The sequence below is a fragment of the Marmota marmota genome, unplaced genomic scaffold, assembly GCF_001458135.2.
Source record: "Marmota marmota marmota unplaced genomic scaffold, marMar, whole genome shotgun sequence".
NCBI classification, from domain to species: Eukaryota; Metazoa; Chordata; class Mammalia; order Rodentia; family Sciuridae; genus Marmota; species Marmota marmota.
In genome coordinates this window covers 88,695-106,314 of record NW_025999949.1, presented here as the reverse complement: position 1 = coordinate 106,314, position 17,620 = coordinate 88,695, and the positions used below count along the sequence as shown (strand labels likewise).

At 37.7% G+C, this 17,620-nt stretch overlaps 1 protein-coding gene across 1 annotated transcript in view; it reads right to left on the bottom strand.

Annotated features, from left to right (window-relative positions):
- Positions 1-17,217, bottom strand: part of Mtdh (metadherin) — a 63,272-nt gene extending 46,055 nt beyond the window's left edge. The window contains exons 1-2 of the mRNA XM_048802399.1: positions 16,476-17,217; positions 2,160-2,261 (exon numbers count right to left, since the gene is read on the bottom strand). Of these exons, the coding sequence (XP_048658356.1) occupies positions 2,160-2,261; positions 16,476-16,856 (483 nt within the window). The 5' untranslated portion in view covers positions 16,857-17,217. The remainder of the gene's footprint in view (positions 1-2,159; positions 2,262-16,475) is intronic.
- Between the last annotated feature and the right edge of the window lie 403 nt (positions 17,218-17,620).

Sequence of the window (17,620 nt, the reverse complement as noted above, 5' to 3'; positions counted from 1 at the left end):
AGGGAGAGAGAGAGAATTTTTAATATTTATTTTTTAGTTCTCGGCGGACACAACATCTTTGTTTGTATGTGGTGCTGAGGATCGAACCCGGGCCGCACGCATGCCAGGCGAGCGCGCTACCGCTTGAGCCACATCCCCAGCCCTATCGTTACTTTTCAAAGTGCCCAAGATGTGGCTCTGAGAGGAAAATGAAGATATGGTAATATATATATTAAAGTGTATAAGTAAACCTAAAATGTTTCTTTATAAGGAATGGTAATGAATCTAAATAACAGCAACTAAAAGGCAGTACTTTTAGGTGATACAAAGAACATGGGTTTTTGGCATTAGAACAAGCTGAGTTCAAATCCTAGTACAAAAATTGTATGAAAAAAATGAAAATACAAAGGTGATCAGGCTTTGAAGTCCTTATCTGTAAATGGCACTGTTACTATCTGTCTGGAAGTTTTTGTGAGGATTAGATAGGACAGTAGAAATACAGACACTGAACTTAGATGGGCCTGGGTTAGAACTAATCACCTTTCATAGTTTAGGTAATTAAGTCTCAGGTTTCTCATTTGTAAAATAGGTTTGAATCCATCTCTTCAGTGTTGTTGTGAGAATAAATAATGAATATAAATCATTAAAAAATGTCTATAAAGTCTTAAAAGTGCATCTACTAAGTGCTCAATAAATTGTCCTCACGAGATATACAGGTAAATATATTCATACATATATACCCATTTCACCTTGCATAATTCTGGATGTATTACACTTTATAAATGTCCACTATTATAATTACTTCCTAACATAAATTTCAGAATGATAGTTATAAACTTTGAACTGAATTTTACATCCTGTTACATCTAATTGGTATATAATTAATCAGAGATTAATGACAGCTCATTAATTATTCCAATTATAAAATTTTCAGGACAAATCAGGGAGGAGAAACAGAATTAAATAGAAATACTTACTAATAGAAAGCCTAAGAACAAGAAAATAATGGGGGGGATGTACATCTATACTAGGCACATGAACTCTTTACTCTGTAAACACACAATCTGTTGTTATACTTTTATTTGTTAAAGCAAGTAATTTATTATTCATTTTTCTGCCCAAAGCAAAGTCAGACATAGATTTAATTATTTCCCATAACCATCCTTTTATTTCAAGCCATTCCACCTACAGCTATCTTGGCTCTATACCAATTTCACTGGGTTACAGTGGGAGAACTGATCTCACCAATTCTTCAAAGACATTCTGAAACTGCAAGCATTAAGGAATTATAGGAACAATTTTATACTACTATTCCATGGGGCTGGAGCTGCTGCATGCTAGCTTCTTAAAACCACTTACCTCTCTGCAGTTGTCACCACTCCCCCAAATGGGTAATGCATGGTTAAAAAAGACGGGTGGGTGGAGTAGTGGTAATTCAATGCACAAAAAGAAATTCAACAAGTCTCCCTCACAGGAGAAGGAACAATGTTAAGAGCTTCTTGTTTATTCTGCCGAATTCCAAACCAGATAAGTCAAGTAAATTTGGGCCAGTTCTAAAACCAGCAACTGAAAAATAAGATTTCAGGCAGGTAACATTTATGGGGTATTACATTTTTATTTTGGAAAACTTCACATCCAAAACAATGTATTCATCCAAACCTTTTAATAACTTATTTTCCTAAGCAATGAACACTTGGTTAAATAAAACCAAACTGTCTAATAAAGGAGACGATTAGGTTTCCACCATGACAGAAATCTATTTTAACACTTAATACCACTGGACAAGTCTCCTAAGTATTTACAAGTACACTATCAACAAAGGAAATACAACTCTATTTTTGAATAAGGGATAATATATAAATATAGATCTTACTCATACAAAAGGTGTTCAAGTCATGAATTATATAAATTATGTTTGATGTAATGAATATTTACTAATACCGGCAATATTTAAAATATTTAGTGACACATCTTCTCTTTAAAAAAACAAACAAAAAATAATAATAATGATAAAATAACCCAACAAACTTTCACCATCCACCCACTATGATTAATTCAGATTTACAGAGTTTCCTTAAATTGAAGATACACATAAAATCTTATGAAACAGGAAAGCATCATTTTCATGTAACTGTCTTTATTAAAACCTTACATCTAATTTCATACGCTCCCAAACTTACCTTTTCATTTTTCTTGTCTGTCTCTGGTTGCTGCTTTGTTGTTACATTTCTAGGAGTTCGTACAATTTCATCCTCAGCCACTTCCACAGTTCGACCATTTGGCTGCATAGGCAACAAGAAAACATCATGTATCAAGCTGGTTGGCAGATCAAACCAAAGACTTAGGAAACAATGTTATCAATGAATACTACAATCAAAATATGGTCCCCTACCTAAATTAACAAGGTTGCTTTATTATATAGCAAAATTATTGAAGACTTGATGGACCACTGTCCCTAATAACAGTCTTATGTAACTATAATGAACTTATAAACAAAATTATATATCAAAAATTTTCTGATCTCACTCAGGTATCAGCCCCTCCAAACAACAAAATAGAGGCACTGAAAAAATCTAAACTACATTTGTACCATAACCACCAGTTAGCCATGTAATCAAAACATCTGAGCCTTATTTCTATTTCTATAAAATGACACGTTTGAGCTACTAAAAAGTCACCACCCCCACCCCCACCCTGCCTCTTGGTACTGCGGACTGAACCCCAGGGTACTTTACCACTGAACTAAGTATCTCCTCCACCCCCCACAGGGTCTAAGTTTCTTAGAGCCTAAATTGCTGAGTTTGGCATCAAACTTTGCAATCCTCCTGCCTCAGCCTCTTGAGTCACTGAGATTACAGGTATGTGTCACCATGCTCAGCTCACAAAGCTTTTTAAAAGGCCAGAGAAAATATTTTAGGCTTTGTAGGCCATACAGACTCCACTTCAACAGAGTTCAATAACTCTTCCACTGTAGCACAAAAACAGCCTCAGATGATATATAAAGGAATGTTAGACAATCTCTAATATTACCTCTAATTATATAATTTAATGGCTCTACTGTTTTGGAATTAAGCAGATTTACCAATTCATCGCCAAAGGCTACCTCAGCTTTCCTAACATTCCTAAAATCATAAATAGCACTTAGAGGTATTCATGAGTAGAATAATGACTTGTTTGTATGTGGTGCTGAGGATTGAACCCGGGCCGCATGCATGCCAGGCGAGCGCGCTACCGCTTGAGCCACATCCCCAGCCTAGAATAATGACTTGATGCCCAAATCCAGCTTTTTTTTTTCTTTTCAAATAAATATTTCTGAGCCCCATCAACGGAAATGCATATAGATTGATAAGTCTGAAGAATGGAGCCAAGGTATTTTTAACCTTATTTCTGAATCCTATCACTTCTTGTCACTTGTACATTCCCCTCATATTCAACAATATAGTAAATCAACACACTAGTTTTAAAGACTTTACTTCCAGGGGCTGAGGTTGTGGCTCAGCAATAGAGGGCTCTCCTAGCATGTGTGAGACCCTGGATTCTATCCTCAGCACTACATAAAAATTAATAAATAAAGGCATTGTGTCCAACTACAATAAGTTTATTATACAAACTAATATTTATATTAAAAAATAAATATGTTTTAAAAAGCTTTACTTCCAGTTCTTGAATTTAAAAAAAAAAATTAATTGTAGATGGACACAGTATCTTCATTTTTTTTTTTAAATGTGGTGATGAGAATTGAACCCAGTGCTTCATACATGCTAGGCAAGAGCTCTACCACTGAGCCATAAACGCAGCCCACAGAATAGAATTTGCTAGAATGCCTATCCTTATAACACAGCTACACTCAAGAAAACAGTATGAATGTTCTAAGTGATTTTTATCTGGATTTGTTAAAAAAAAAATCATGGATGTGGTTGTAGAAAAGAGACCATTTATATTTTGAAACTCAATTTGTAGGCTTTTCAAAGATTAGTGGCATAAAAACCAAAACAAAAGCTGTCTTTTAGGTGATTAAACTCCTAATGAATCAAAATTTAATCTGCCAGGTCTTAAGCAACTTGTTAAGTCAGACTGCTAATACCACAATCAGATTTCCTCACAATTGATTTGGTTTTCTTTCTTTTGTTTTGCTTTGCCACTTTAATGTTGCCGCCTCTAATCTTTCTGTATCTGTGTTTATCTACAGAGTGGAGAGAGAGAGTGTGCATGAAGAAAAGGGATAAGAAACCTTAGTAAGGCAGGTGAACTTATGGATGGATCTGTATCAGGAATTTAAAGCTGTTTAATTCTACTTTCCAGTATCACCATATTACTTGTCTAGTCTCATGTGCTGTTTTTTTTTTCTTTTTCTTTTTTTCTTTTCTTTTCTATTCAGTAGAGGGAGGGTCTTAAGTGTTGCCTAGGCTGACCTCAAACAATCCTCATGCCTCAGTCTCCCAAGCACTGTCACACCCAGCTATTAGGCTATTCTTAGTTTATACTATCCTCTATAGCCAAACTTTTCTGATATCCTGTGGTTAGCCTCACCTAAGTAAGTCTTAAACTAATTGAATGATCTTGCAGCTACAATTCCACAGCTTCTTATCTCTTCAACTAACAACTCACAAGGGTTACATCTGCAAAATTTCATTTAATTAATCCCTTCAGGAAACTGTCATGGACAGTTATATACCATCTCTATTTAACTCATATGAATGACTAGTAAGTCATTTAAATTTATTTATTAAAGCTAAGTGATAAAAAAATCAAGTGGTCAAAGATGTCTTTAAAACTTATACTATATATTTGAGACCAGCTGTAAACATTGTTGATGGAGTCTCCTAAATAAAAGATGAAGCAATCTTTCCTTTCAAACAAATTCAAGTCAGAAGTCCTCAATCAGTGATCAATAGTGCTCTTACAATTGGGAACATTCAGCTTCCATTTCATAGACTCTGAAATGATCACCAAACCAGAGGGTGTTCACATGCTCCTACAATATGCCAAGTTCAATTTTGTCTTGTCTTTGTAACATCAACCTATGTAATGTCTGTGTCTGCAGCTAGACCAGTTTGGGTCTAACACTGGTCTGTAACAGAGAGAAAAACTGGTCTATTACAGACCTCTATTTTCCACTAACCCTGGGGATTTATATAGTTCTCACCACTACTGGGATTCCCAAAGCCATTAACAACCCTCCCACACACCTGATTTTTTTAATTTTTAAAATTAAATACATTAAACAATAAGCTTCCTACCCCAAGACTAAAGCCCATAGAATTCTTGGATAGCAGGAACAAATAAACACTACAGTGGTTGTCCTATCAAATAGCAGCACCAATATATGTTCTTTTATTCTGCCACTAGCTGTTCCAGAGAAATTAACCATATTTAAATTAGCAGATTTCTTTTTTTTTTTTTTTTTAATATTTATTTTTTAGCGTTTTGGCGGACACAACATCTTTGTTTGTATGTGGTGCTGAGGATCGAACCCGGGCCGCACGCATGCCAGACGAGCGCGCTACCGCTTGAGCCACATCCTCAGCCCCAAATTAGCAGATTTCTAAATCAGAGCATATTATACAGATCTATTCACATGAAAAGGAAATAATTGCAAACCAACACTTACCTAATGTGTCTGCCCCTGTGACTGTCAATATGCATTTTATAAGAAAATATTGTTTTCTCTTCTCCTGGAGCTTTATATTTATTTACTGGATTTCTACAGATTAGCAATTACATGGGCCTCTCTTTATGACCTAGTTTTAAATTCTCTGGAGAGCTTTAAGGTGTTCCCCCCTCCAGAGTCAAAATTAATTTCATATGTAGTAAACAATCTGTATATTTAAACCAAAGAGGTCTTTTAAATTTTGTGAGAATCAACCAGTAACAATAAAATGATAAAACCATTTCACTTATATGGATAAACTCCTAGAGGCATCACAATATAACTTATTGTTATAACCCCTCAACTCCCTCCTTGGATTCTTTTTTCAAATGCATGCACAGAAGAACATATTGTGTGTGTGTGCTAGCAGGGGTGGTAGTAAATCAGAACAAGAATACCTAGCTGACAACCAGAATGGAATGGACAAGGGGGCCACAAAATAGGAGAATTGTTTATTTTATTATTCCCATTTTCAAGGAAATAAAATTGTTCATGTTAATCAATCTATAGTTTATTAGTTTCATACAATTTCATAAATATTTAGTTAAGTAAGGGCTAGGGACTGTGGGAACAGGAACATATAAAAAGAATTTACCCTGAAGGAGTTTTAAGGTTCAGGATGACAAGGTATGTTTAATAATAGACTTTTACTTCATTTGAGACTTTACTTGTAAAACTGATTTTAAATTGCAAAAGAAATCTATATTGGAGGCAAGAATTTAAAAGGTTTAATATTAAACTTCTAAAATGAAATCATGTGGAACCCTATTTTCACTTAGTTAAGTAAATTTTATTTCTAGTCACAAAATGTAAAGATCATAAATTACTTCTTAGGTTTAAAAATTAGAAGGGTGGTCTACCAACTACCCACAACACACACACACACACACACACACACACACACACACACACAAAAAAAAAAAAGGAATATGAAAAGACCAGGGGTTTTAGAATTGGACAAACCTGGGATCAAGGCCCAACATCTATGGTTAATCACTGTGATTTTAAGCATTTCCCTTGACTTAATCCTTGATTTCAACATTTAGTAAATATGAGATGTACTTGACTTACAGATTTCTCACCAAATGAGAGCCCATGTGAAAGCATACTTGCTCAAGAAATAGTTTCTTTCCTTCTAATATCTTTTATTCTGCAAAGCTATAATGGTCCACATCCTCTAACCTCATGTTCAAGTATTAAGGTCACTTTTATACTAGTAAGTTCAAAATAAATGTTAAGTCCTGGTGGTCAAAAGGGCGTGGATATGCACCTGTCAGGCCCAATGCTGCAGAAACAAATTATTTTGGTAAGTTAATAGACTACAAATGATAAGAAACTATATCTTCTCAGAGGCTGAAAATAGTTTAGGCTTGTTCTATAGACAGCACTGTTATCTTTTAAAAACAGTGCTTAGAGTCTGTTGCAATGGCACGTACCTATAATCCCAGTGGCTTGGGTCGCTGAAGTAGGAGAGTCACAAGTCTGAGGGCAGCCTCAGCAACTTAGCAAGGCCTTAAACAACTTAGTAAGACCCCACCTCAAACAAACAAACAAACAAGCAAACAAATAGGGCTACAGATGTATTTCAGTGGTAAAATCACCCAGTATAGGGTTCAATCCCCCAGTACTCCAAAACAACAATAACAGCAACAACAACAAACCATTGCTTATATAGTTCTATTGTTTTCTAAAACAAAAAATCACAAACTATTCACTCATGTGTTTATTCACCAAATATTCAATAAGTAAACAATGCAGTAGAGTAACATGTAGAACCCTTAAAAAAGAAAAGCCATAATCTCTGCTCTCAAGAATCTTAGAACCCAGCAAGGGAAGACAAGTATACAATAAAACATACAAAATACAAGACAAAAAGCACATTCCCCCCTCTCCCTCTCTTCAAGAGTATGAGTTTGGGGGCTGTGGCTACGACTCTGCGGTAGCACACTTGCCTGGCATGTGTGAGCACTGGGTTCTATTCTCAGCACCACGTATAAATAAGTAAAATAAAGATGTATCAATAACTAATTTTTAAAAAAAGTGTGTATATATATGTGTGTGTGTGTGTGTGTATATATAAAGAGTATGGGTTTTATAGGCAAGTTGCAAGATCAGGATTGAAATCCCAAATGTGTATCACTCTGGACAAGTTACTAATTTATTAAATTCTCAATTTGCTTAACTGAAAGTTATGCATATAGGAGGCAAAAGTGTGTGCATGTTTGTGTGTGTAAAGCTTTGAATATGTACATATTCAATAGACACACATACACATATATAATATAATGCATACATATGTAATGTTCATCATAAAAAAGAAAAGACAAGTCATTATGGAAATTCAGAATAGGCATCAGTACAAGGCTGACAAGTTAGACCATAACACAGCCTAATGAGTTTTGATACAAATTCCAGATAGAGTAATTTGTCATTTTGTTTGAAAATACAAATTATGAATTTTTCTTTAGTAAATGCCAAATGTTTTGCACATTATCAACTACATAAACTACAGTTTCAGACACGGTAATTTACCTACTATTTTAAAATTCAACCCCAATTTTAAACTTCTTAGAACTCAAAGAACAATCTTACAAATAGTATCTACAACTAAAATTTTTCTAAATCTTGTTATATATCCTGAGATATTTCATGTAGCAGTAAAGATCTATGTGTTCCCAAACAACTGGCCAAAAGTTCATATCTTTCTGGAGATTCCCCACTATTCTTCTTATTAACAGTATCAGGAATGTTCAGGGCTACTTTTATGGGATGGGGAGATGAAAATATCTGTCATGTGACTGAATTATGTTAAGGATGATCTTTAAATAATGAAACCCAATCACTGATTTTTCAGTTTTACTCTGATGGGTACTGAGATGAGGACTTCAGGTGACAGAGCAGACACATTAATGAGACACTTCTTTCTTAAATCCTGACAGATATATTCTAGATGGCCAGCATTCAGTGCAATAATTTGAAAACTACAAGGAGAGTTGGAAAGAAAATAGTAAGTTTTTAAACTGGTCAAATAAACACCAACTGCTCACTCAGATCCTTGATTTTGCTTGAATAATAATTAAAAAATACTTTAAAGGCTGCTCTACCTTGAGTAGTAGTATACTAATTAACAAAGCCAAAGCACAATAAAAACAAGTGTTCAGAGAGTTTATTGCTGGTTTTGGTAGCTGAAGGTGAATAAACTATTAAAAAGGTCTTTTATGTTAGGACTCTGATGGAATACAAAAGATGAAAAAGTTCTGTCATATAAGCCAATAGAGCTAAAATTCTGGAGCTTTTGTAAAGGTCATTATAATTGTCAGTGGAAACTTCTGATTACTCTAAAAGTAAAATTTAAAAGCAATAAAGTTATAACTCACTGGGTAAACTGGATTTGTTCTCTGAGTACAATTTAATATCCTGGAACATGGCATTAAAACCATAGAGGTATGGTGGAAATAATACAACGTTCTTATAGGATACTGTTTTGCCTCTGAAACTCCTTTACTCTACATACTTTGAGTAAGTCACTAAATCTCTCTAAATCTCAAGATTTCTCTTTGTGAAATCAGGAATATTTGCTTTACTCATCACTTGGAGATTCTTAACCAAATGATTATTCTTTAAGAATTAAAACAAAGAGGGATAGTGATTTAAAAATTAAAAAAAAAAACTATGCAGCAAGTGATATAACTTACTTTTAATATTGCCAGTAAAAACCACTGTCTAAAAATAAAGAAAACCAACAATGCTACTGGGAATATAATAAAAGGCAAATTTATTTAGGTTAATAACAGATCACCCAATTAAACCATGAGCTGTCATTTCAGCCACTTCATTCAGCATTTAGTTCAACAAATAATTAACGAAGGCTTCATATGTCAGGCAATATTTGCCACTGGCTTACAATCTTGTCTAATAGTCTAGGAAAAGACCTCAAAAAAGAAATGGATAAGTAAGTAAATAAGTTACAAACTGATAATTATGAAGGAAAGATAACAGTCTTAGAACAGAAAATAGAAGAGGACACCTATTTCAAATAGGGTTATCAGGAAAGGATTTTCTGGGAAGTTTTTATTTTTTGACATTCCCAAAGAATGAAGCCAGGGGTGCTCTACCACATAGCTAAATACCTAAATACTTTTTCCAATTTTTTATTTTGAGACAGGGTCTCTCTAAATTGCTAAGGCTGGCCTCGGATTTGCAATCCTCCTGCCTTAGCCTCTTGAGTCACTAGGATTATAATTAGTACCATGAGTTCTGGTACTGCTGGTCTTGGGTTCAATATTAATGAATCAAGTTTATTAAATAAGCCAGCTGGGAAGGTCATATTTAAAGGTGAGATCTAAAGGCTGATTAGAGTAGTGGGGAAAAGACTGTTCCAGAAACATCAGTTCATGTAAAAGCAATCGACTGTCAAAGAGTCCAAAGAACTGAAAAAATATCACCATGGTCATAAATGAGAGGAAACTAACCCAATCAGCTTGATGGGGAAGTGGGAAACAGGTGCTGAGCTATGTTGGACAAGAAAAGAGGTTTTGATTTTGAGTACAAAAGCTACTCAAGTGATGGTTTTAGGCAAGACGGTGATTTGTTTTTAAAAAGACTACTCAGTGCACTTAGAGGTGTGGCTCAGTAGTACAGAGCTTGCCTCACATCTGGTTAGATCCTAGATTAGATCCTCAGCATAAAAAAAAGAATTTTTGGTAAGATGTTAAGAACTGGAGGCAGTCAAGGGATGGTTACTGCAGAAGCTGATGAGCTAAGGTGACAGTAGCAAGTCAGAGAAGTCAGACTGAATATATTATGAAGATAAAACTGATGGTACTTTGTTTATGGATTAGACATGAAGTTAAAAAAAGGTTAAAAATCAAGGATGATTCAAAACGCTTGAATATGGGTATAATTTACCACTTACAGAAATGGGGAAGACTTGGAGAGGACAGGAAACATTTGTTATGAGGATGTTGAAGTTTGACATAAATGTCAAAATTCAAACTACAGAAAAGTATATATTAGACATGAGGTTCTGGAGATGAGAAGAATAGTTCAAATACAGATAGAGACTAATAAAGGTTGATCTCACTATTCATAGATTCTGCATTGGTGATTTTTGCCTTCTCACTAAAATTTGTAACCACAAAAACCAATACTTGCTGTCATTTGAGAACATGCACAGAGCTGCAAATAATTTGCATTGCCCTACAGACAATTCCTAGCTAAGGTCAAGGTAATATTCCACCTTCAAATTTCAGTTCTCATATTTATATTTATTTTTTAGGTGGTGCTGGGGATTGAACCCAGGGCCTTGCTAGGCAAGCACTCTACCAACTGAGCTATATGCCCAGCCCCAGCAGTTCTCATAAACAAGTGTCCTTTTTGAAGTCTATTTAAAGTCATATATTTTGCATTTTTAAGCTTTTTTTTTTTGGCAATTCTGTTTAAAATGGCCCCCAATTATAGTGCTGTTTAATGTTCCAAAGTGATTTACAAGAAGGATGCAATGTACCTTACAGAAAATATGCATGAGTTCTGGTACTGCTGGTCATGGATTCAATGTTAATGAATCAAGTTTATTAAATAAAGTGTCTTTAAACAGAAGCATACATAAAGCAAGACTATGTATTAATTGGTTTTTGAAAATATTGTTATACAGGCTTCAGGAACCTAACCTTGCATTTTCTCTATGAGTTCTAGTCAGTACTCAATAACTGAATGTTTGCAGAGACTACATTGAACATAACTATGTAAATAATAAGATTCAACTACATTGATCTGTTCCATTGCTGTTTATTAAGTACCTCCTATGTGTGTAACCACTATCAATGTGCTCTATGCTGCCAAAATGCACAATGAGGAGATATTTAGATACTTGCTGAATGATTACAGATACATGTGAAAGGGGAGTATCAGGCCATTTTGATTTAACAACATGGCAACAGCTTCTGCTAAATATAAGATATTTTGCTAGATGTTCCAGAAACATACAACTGTAGCTGAAGAGCTAGGAAGACTTTAAAGTTGAGGTGGCACTGCAGCTGGGTCTTGAAGAAAAAGTAAAAATTGGTAGAAAGAAAGAAAGGGCTTTTTCATAGATAAGAACGGAGGGAGACACAGAAGTGTAACTAAGCGGAATTACTTCTTGGGGATAATGGTGAGAGACAAACCTAAGATAGGGTTAGATAATGAAGAGACTTGCTGCCATATCTTATACTATGGATTTTATTCAACATATGACAGAGGAACTTACTGAAAAGAGGTGAACATGAAAGTCAAATGATTAGGGCTGGACTTCAAAAGATTCAACTAGCATGAGTAGGTAGAAAAGTTTGGCAATAAAGACAGGAAGCAGGAAAACCAGTCAGGATACTGTTCGAACAGTCTACGCAAAAAGCAATAAAATTCCTAAAGTAGGACACTGTCATTAAAACTGAAACAAAATTAATGACTAAAAGACATGGCATACCACTAGAATAATTTATTGGAAGTAGAAGGATGGACCTTTCAAAATCATAGCCAGATTAGGCAAACAACCATCTCAAATGTAAAAATAAAAAGGCGGCTCATGACTATTTATCTGGCATGATTAAAAGTTGTATAGGGCTGGGGTTGTAGCACAGTGGTAGAGAGCTTGCCTGGCACGTGTGAGGTCCTGTGTTCAACCTCTGCACTGCATACAAATAAATAAATAAAATACAAGATCCATTAACAACTATTAAAAAAAAAGTTGTATAAATACTCTGGTGGGACTATATCATGCATTTAATAATAATTTTACTAGTGCCAAGTACTATGCACAGTTATATAGTAGCAAACAAGACAAAATACTACTGTTTATTAAGTTTCAAGATACTGACAATTACACTACAGCAAATCTTCCTACATTAATATGTAAACAACTTGTTCACTAAAATAAATTTTCTTAAGTTGATTTTGTGAAAAATTCACGTTTCACTTTATTTACTGAGTGTCTATTTAAAATCCACATTAAACTATGTTACTGAGTGTCTATTTAAAATCCACATTAAACTATGTATTATAAAAAATACATGGAAAAACTTATTCCTAAATATACCAAGAACTAATCCAGTGAAAAGTGTTCCCCTTTCTCACTTTAAAAGTGGAACATCTGCAATTCATACCCTAGAGGGCTTATGGCAAGACATTATTAGGGGATAAAAACCAAATTGATAAAAGAATTTTTAAAAATGTTCAAGAATAGGTTGAAATTAATATAGATTTAAGCAGCTAAATACCACCTACTGTACAAATGAAGACAAACTATTACAGACAAATTTTGAAAAGGAGGATCCAAAAATTTGGAATGATTTAAAAGAAACTAAAAATAATGAAATTAGGGCTGAGGTTGTGGCTCAGTGGTTGAGCCCTTGCTTCGCATGCATGAGGCAATGGGTTTGGTCCTCAGCAACACACACACACAAAAATAAATAAATAAACAATGAAATTTTGAAAAGAAAGATGAAAGTTAAACTACATTTAAGCAAAATGTCCTAAAGCAATATGAAATGTCCTTTCAAAGAAATCACAGTAGATCTTATGTTATACTATGGATCCCAAAGCCCTATTCCAGTGTGTAAATTTTGGGATAGAGGAAATAGTACTGGGATCAAGGAACCCAGGGGTGCTTACCACTCAGCTATACTTGCAGTCCCTTTTTTCAAGAGCAGCCCCGTCCCCCAGCCTAACTAAGTAGCCCAGCTGGCCTTAAACTTGCAATCCTCCTGCTGCATCCTCTAAAGTAGTTAGGATGAGTAACTATTTGCAGGGTGCTATCACACCAGTTTGGCCAACACAACCAGACCCAGTCACAAAACACAAACAAGAACAAAACACAAAATTGCAACAACAACAAAAGCATATTTCCCTAGACCCAGGCTCAGAGATTTTGAATGTTTAAAATCTGTGGTAAGACTCAGAGATCTATATCTATCTTTATACATATATACATATACATACATTTTATATATATATAAAAAATGAGTATTCTAAGTTACTCTATTACAAATAGCCAGGACACTTTGAGGACTCCTGCAGTGTTTTAACTCAACTAAGATCTTCAATTTATAAACAAGACAAGCTAAAAAGATAAGGTTAAACACGTTACAAGTTTCCTGCCAGGCTGGTAAATTGTCTTCCTCCAACCCTGGGCCTTTGTGGTATCACAGGCCTGCCTCTCCCACTACCTGGCTCCTACCCCTTACCAACTTTAAAAGCCAACTTTGTGATTAGGTATTTGGTGCCTACCTGGAATAACAGGGTTGTACTGTTAAGTTTTTTGAGTACAGTAGTCCCTTGGCATCCACAAGAGACTGGTTGGGATCCCTAACGATATCAAAATCTGCAGATGCAGTTCCTTACATAAAATGTAGTATTGCATATTACCTACAAACATCCTCACATTCTTTAAATCATCCTTAGATTACATGTAAGGCTTAGTACAATGTAAATGCTAAGTAAGTAGTGTTGTACTATATTGGTTAGCGAATAATTATAAGAAGAGTCTATAGGCATTTAGCGCACGTATAATTTTATAAATTTAAAAATATATATTTTGCTCCCCAGTTGGTTGAATTCATGGATGCAGAACCCAGTGTGTATCTTCTATAACTGAAATAAAGAACTCCCCGGGGAGAAAGAGAGCTTTTACTTTTGTATCCCCTTCAGAGTGACATAGAATATTGTATCTCTTTTTACTGCCTTTTATTTGTAGGTAGTACCTTGCTTTTTCTTCAAGTAAATCCTTAGTACACTGCAAGGTACATAATGAGTACTAAACAAAGGGTGGATTATACTTAGCCACATAAAGCAGTATTTTTCTGTGGATCATGTCTCACAATCAAATGTGAAACCAACAAATGTGATCCAATTTAGAATACTGTATCTCTTTTTACTGCCTTTTATTTGTAGGTAGTACCTTGATAACATCTTCAACATTTTGATAAGAGAACATTTACTTTCTCACCTAATTAACATTTCACCATCCAGTCAGTGTCCCTGTTCTCCACTTCTCAAAGCCAATTCTAGGTTTATTTACTTATTCATTTCCCCTTTTCTTAACTCAAAAGAGGTGGTAAGCCCTAATCGAACGTGCATTTTTCATAGTGTCAAGTGTTCACCAATCTGTTCCTTCTTCAGATGAGTCATCTGAATGTTATGATGCACTTCAGATGGGCTCTTTGGAGCACCTGTCTCTCGCCTCAAGTCCATCTGAAATTCTAGATGTCCCAAATAGGGCCTTGAAGTTTTCACAACCTGCAACATCTGCACAAGGTTTAGGATTAATAGGTGTCGTTCCCCCCGCCCCAAGATCACCTTCTTTACCCTAGAGCCAGGCTCTTTAATTCCATCATAACATTACTTTCTGGCAATCCTTGGTGCTCTCTGCATTTTTATTATGTTCCAAGTCAGTTCTATTTCTTTCTTCTCCTAAGTTGAGCCCTTTCTAGCTTTCATATATCTTGCACTTCCTAATCAGCAAGCAAAACATCAATGTTTAACCAGGCCTAATTGATTGTGACCTGTCACATCTCTAATATAGCCTTATTTTTGTATTGTTACCAACAATATTCTCATAAGTTTGAATTTACACTCCACTTCCCTCAATAACTTCTCTAAATCCATCCAATGGAATGAGTCTCCCACCCTCCAAACCTCATTAATACTCTGTTCACATCTCTATTAGCACCTAGCAGCCTGCAATATTATAGTTTTTTATGAATCGGTATCCTGTGATTGACTCTTAACTCCTATGTGCATACCTCATACTGCCAACCAAACACAACAGTGTGCACTTTTCATAGTAAGGATTACTGAATTATACTGAAAGGCAAAAATTAATTACGTGGATTAAAAAAAATAGGTTAAGAGATATTTCTAACTCTGCAAGACCTCCATATTCTCAATGTGCTCAACTTGTAAAGCATTTTAAAAATATATGAAACTACGAAAGATATAAAGGGGAAAACCACCAGAAAAATGGCAATAAAGAATGTACAACTAAAACATGAAGGCATGACAAAAGGGATGTGATGCCCTCTGCATTTCCACACGTGGTCCAGTAAATTGGTGCCTGAAACCCTCAACCTTCACCATTCTGCCCCGTCATCCCCTTTTACCCTGTTTCAAAAACCTCCCACGTCATGGAGTGCACAACAGTCCACTTCGCTTAACTTGCCTGAGCTCTTTCTCTTTGTGGCCATATACCCCTGAAGAATATGGGGTAGCCGACTCTCACTTGCCTTGTTTCTGTTCTGGCCTCCCTTGGCCCAACTCACCAGACCAAGAGTGGGCAACCATTTCCCTTTAAAGTCCCAACTAAAATGGAAGCGGGTCTAGACCTGGACACCCTTAATCCTCTGTAAGCCCGAGTTTTTAGGTCACCGAATTTCTGGCTACGGTCTCAGTGTGACTTGAGAGCGATCTTCCAGGTGTACTCTTTGCACAACTTCCCAACACCGCCTTTAAGGTCCCATTACTCTCCACGTGCAGCCTACCCTTAAGGTAGGCCTTAAGGTAAGGTATGTTATTCTAGTGTCAAGGTTCCTGAATGTGGTTTGACCTCTGGGTACTCTTGTTTATACTAAACTCAGAGCATCTAACTTCCTTCCTGGAAACTGGGCTTCTCTACCCGCCCTTATACCTCCGGAGTTTCCCCTACTCCCCAAAGTAACATGCCCACCTATCTAGCACCTATTCCTCCACTTTGGCAGATCTGCGCCTCGGGTGTCGCCTAACCACACTCTATTCGCTCCCCGGCTGGAGCTCGGCCCTCCCCTCGCTCGAAGGTCGCGGCGCCGGCACGCTGTACCTGTCCCTCACCCCTACTCACTTTGGGCTTCTCGGGCAGCTTCTTCCGGTTCTTCTTCTTTTGCTCCTCGCTTCGGAGATTCTTTAGCAAGGTTAGGTCATCAGGGGCTGAAGCTGGCGCGGCTGCCGCCTCCTCCCGCTTGCGGGGCGGGCTCCTCCGCTTCTTGCGGGCGCCGGCGCAAGCTGCGGCCCAGCCGTAGCCCAGTAGGAAGAGCAGCAGCAGCCCGAGTGCGCCGGTGCCTACCAGGATCACCCAGCCCGGGTACCGCTTCGGCTCCAGCCCCAGATCTAGGCCCAGCTCCGTGCGCAGGAAGCCTAAGCCGACCGACAGCATTTCCCGCAGCCGGGCCGAGCCCTGCTCGGCCTGCTGGGCCAGCTCGTCCTGCCAGCTTCGTGCAGCCATCTTCCCTCCCGTCAGGGGGACTTGAAGGATGACGCTGGGCGCAGAGACGCCGTGGAAGAGTCAAAGGAAGCGACGATTGCCGGGCCACCTCAGGCCAAGCGCATCGCGGCCGTTCCTCGCGCCGGAGCCGGCGATCGGCCGCTGCCGCCGCGGGGAGGACAGAGGGGCTCCCAGGTTCCCCCTATCAGTCTCACTCCGCCGCCGCCGCCAGGAGGAGAGCCGGGGCGAAGGGAGGGAGTGTCTCCAGTGGCGACCGCTAAGCGGCGTCTCGGCGCTAGCGCCAGGCCCCGCTGTCCTCCCTCGGCGGAACAATGGCGGCTCCGGCCGCGATCCACGCCGCGCGCGGGGATGGCCGCGGGTCACGTGGGAGCGGTGGGCGGGGCGTGGGTGTCACGTGGGCGCGGGAGGGGCTGGGCGGGAAGAGAACCGTGGCGCGAAGGCGTGGCGGTGGCGGGTACCGGCCCGGCGGAGAAGTGGAACCTAGGGACTGGTGACCCGGGTTTGGGGGCTGGAAGATTAACTGGGGGAAGCCCCGCAGGTGGGCCGGTAACACAGAGATAGACGGGATGCTCTGAATGAGTGCAATGGAAGGGTGCTCGTGGAGGGCGGGCTCGGGGATAAGGGTGAAGAGCGAGGAACCCGAGCACGGGGTCTGGGTCAAATTCTCTCTGGTCAGAGGTGTAGGGCTTTTCATTCTTATTTTTCTTTTCTTTCTTTCTTTCTTTCTTTTCTTTTTCCTTTTTTTTTTTTTTTTTTTTTTTTTT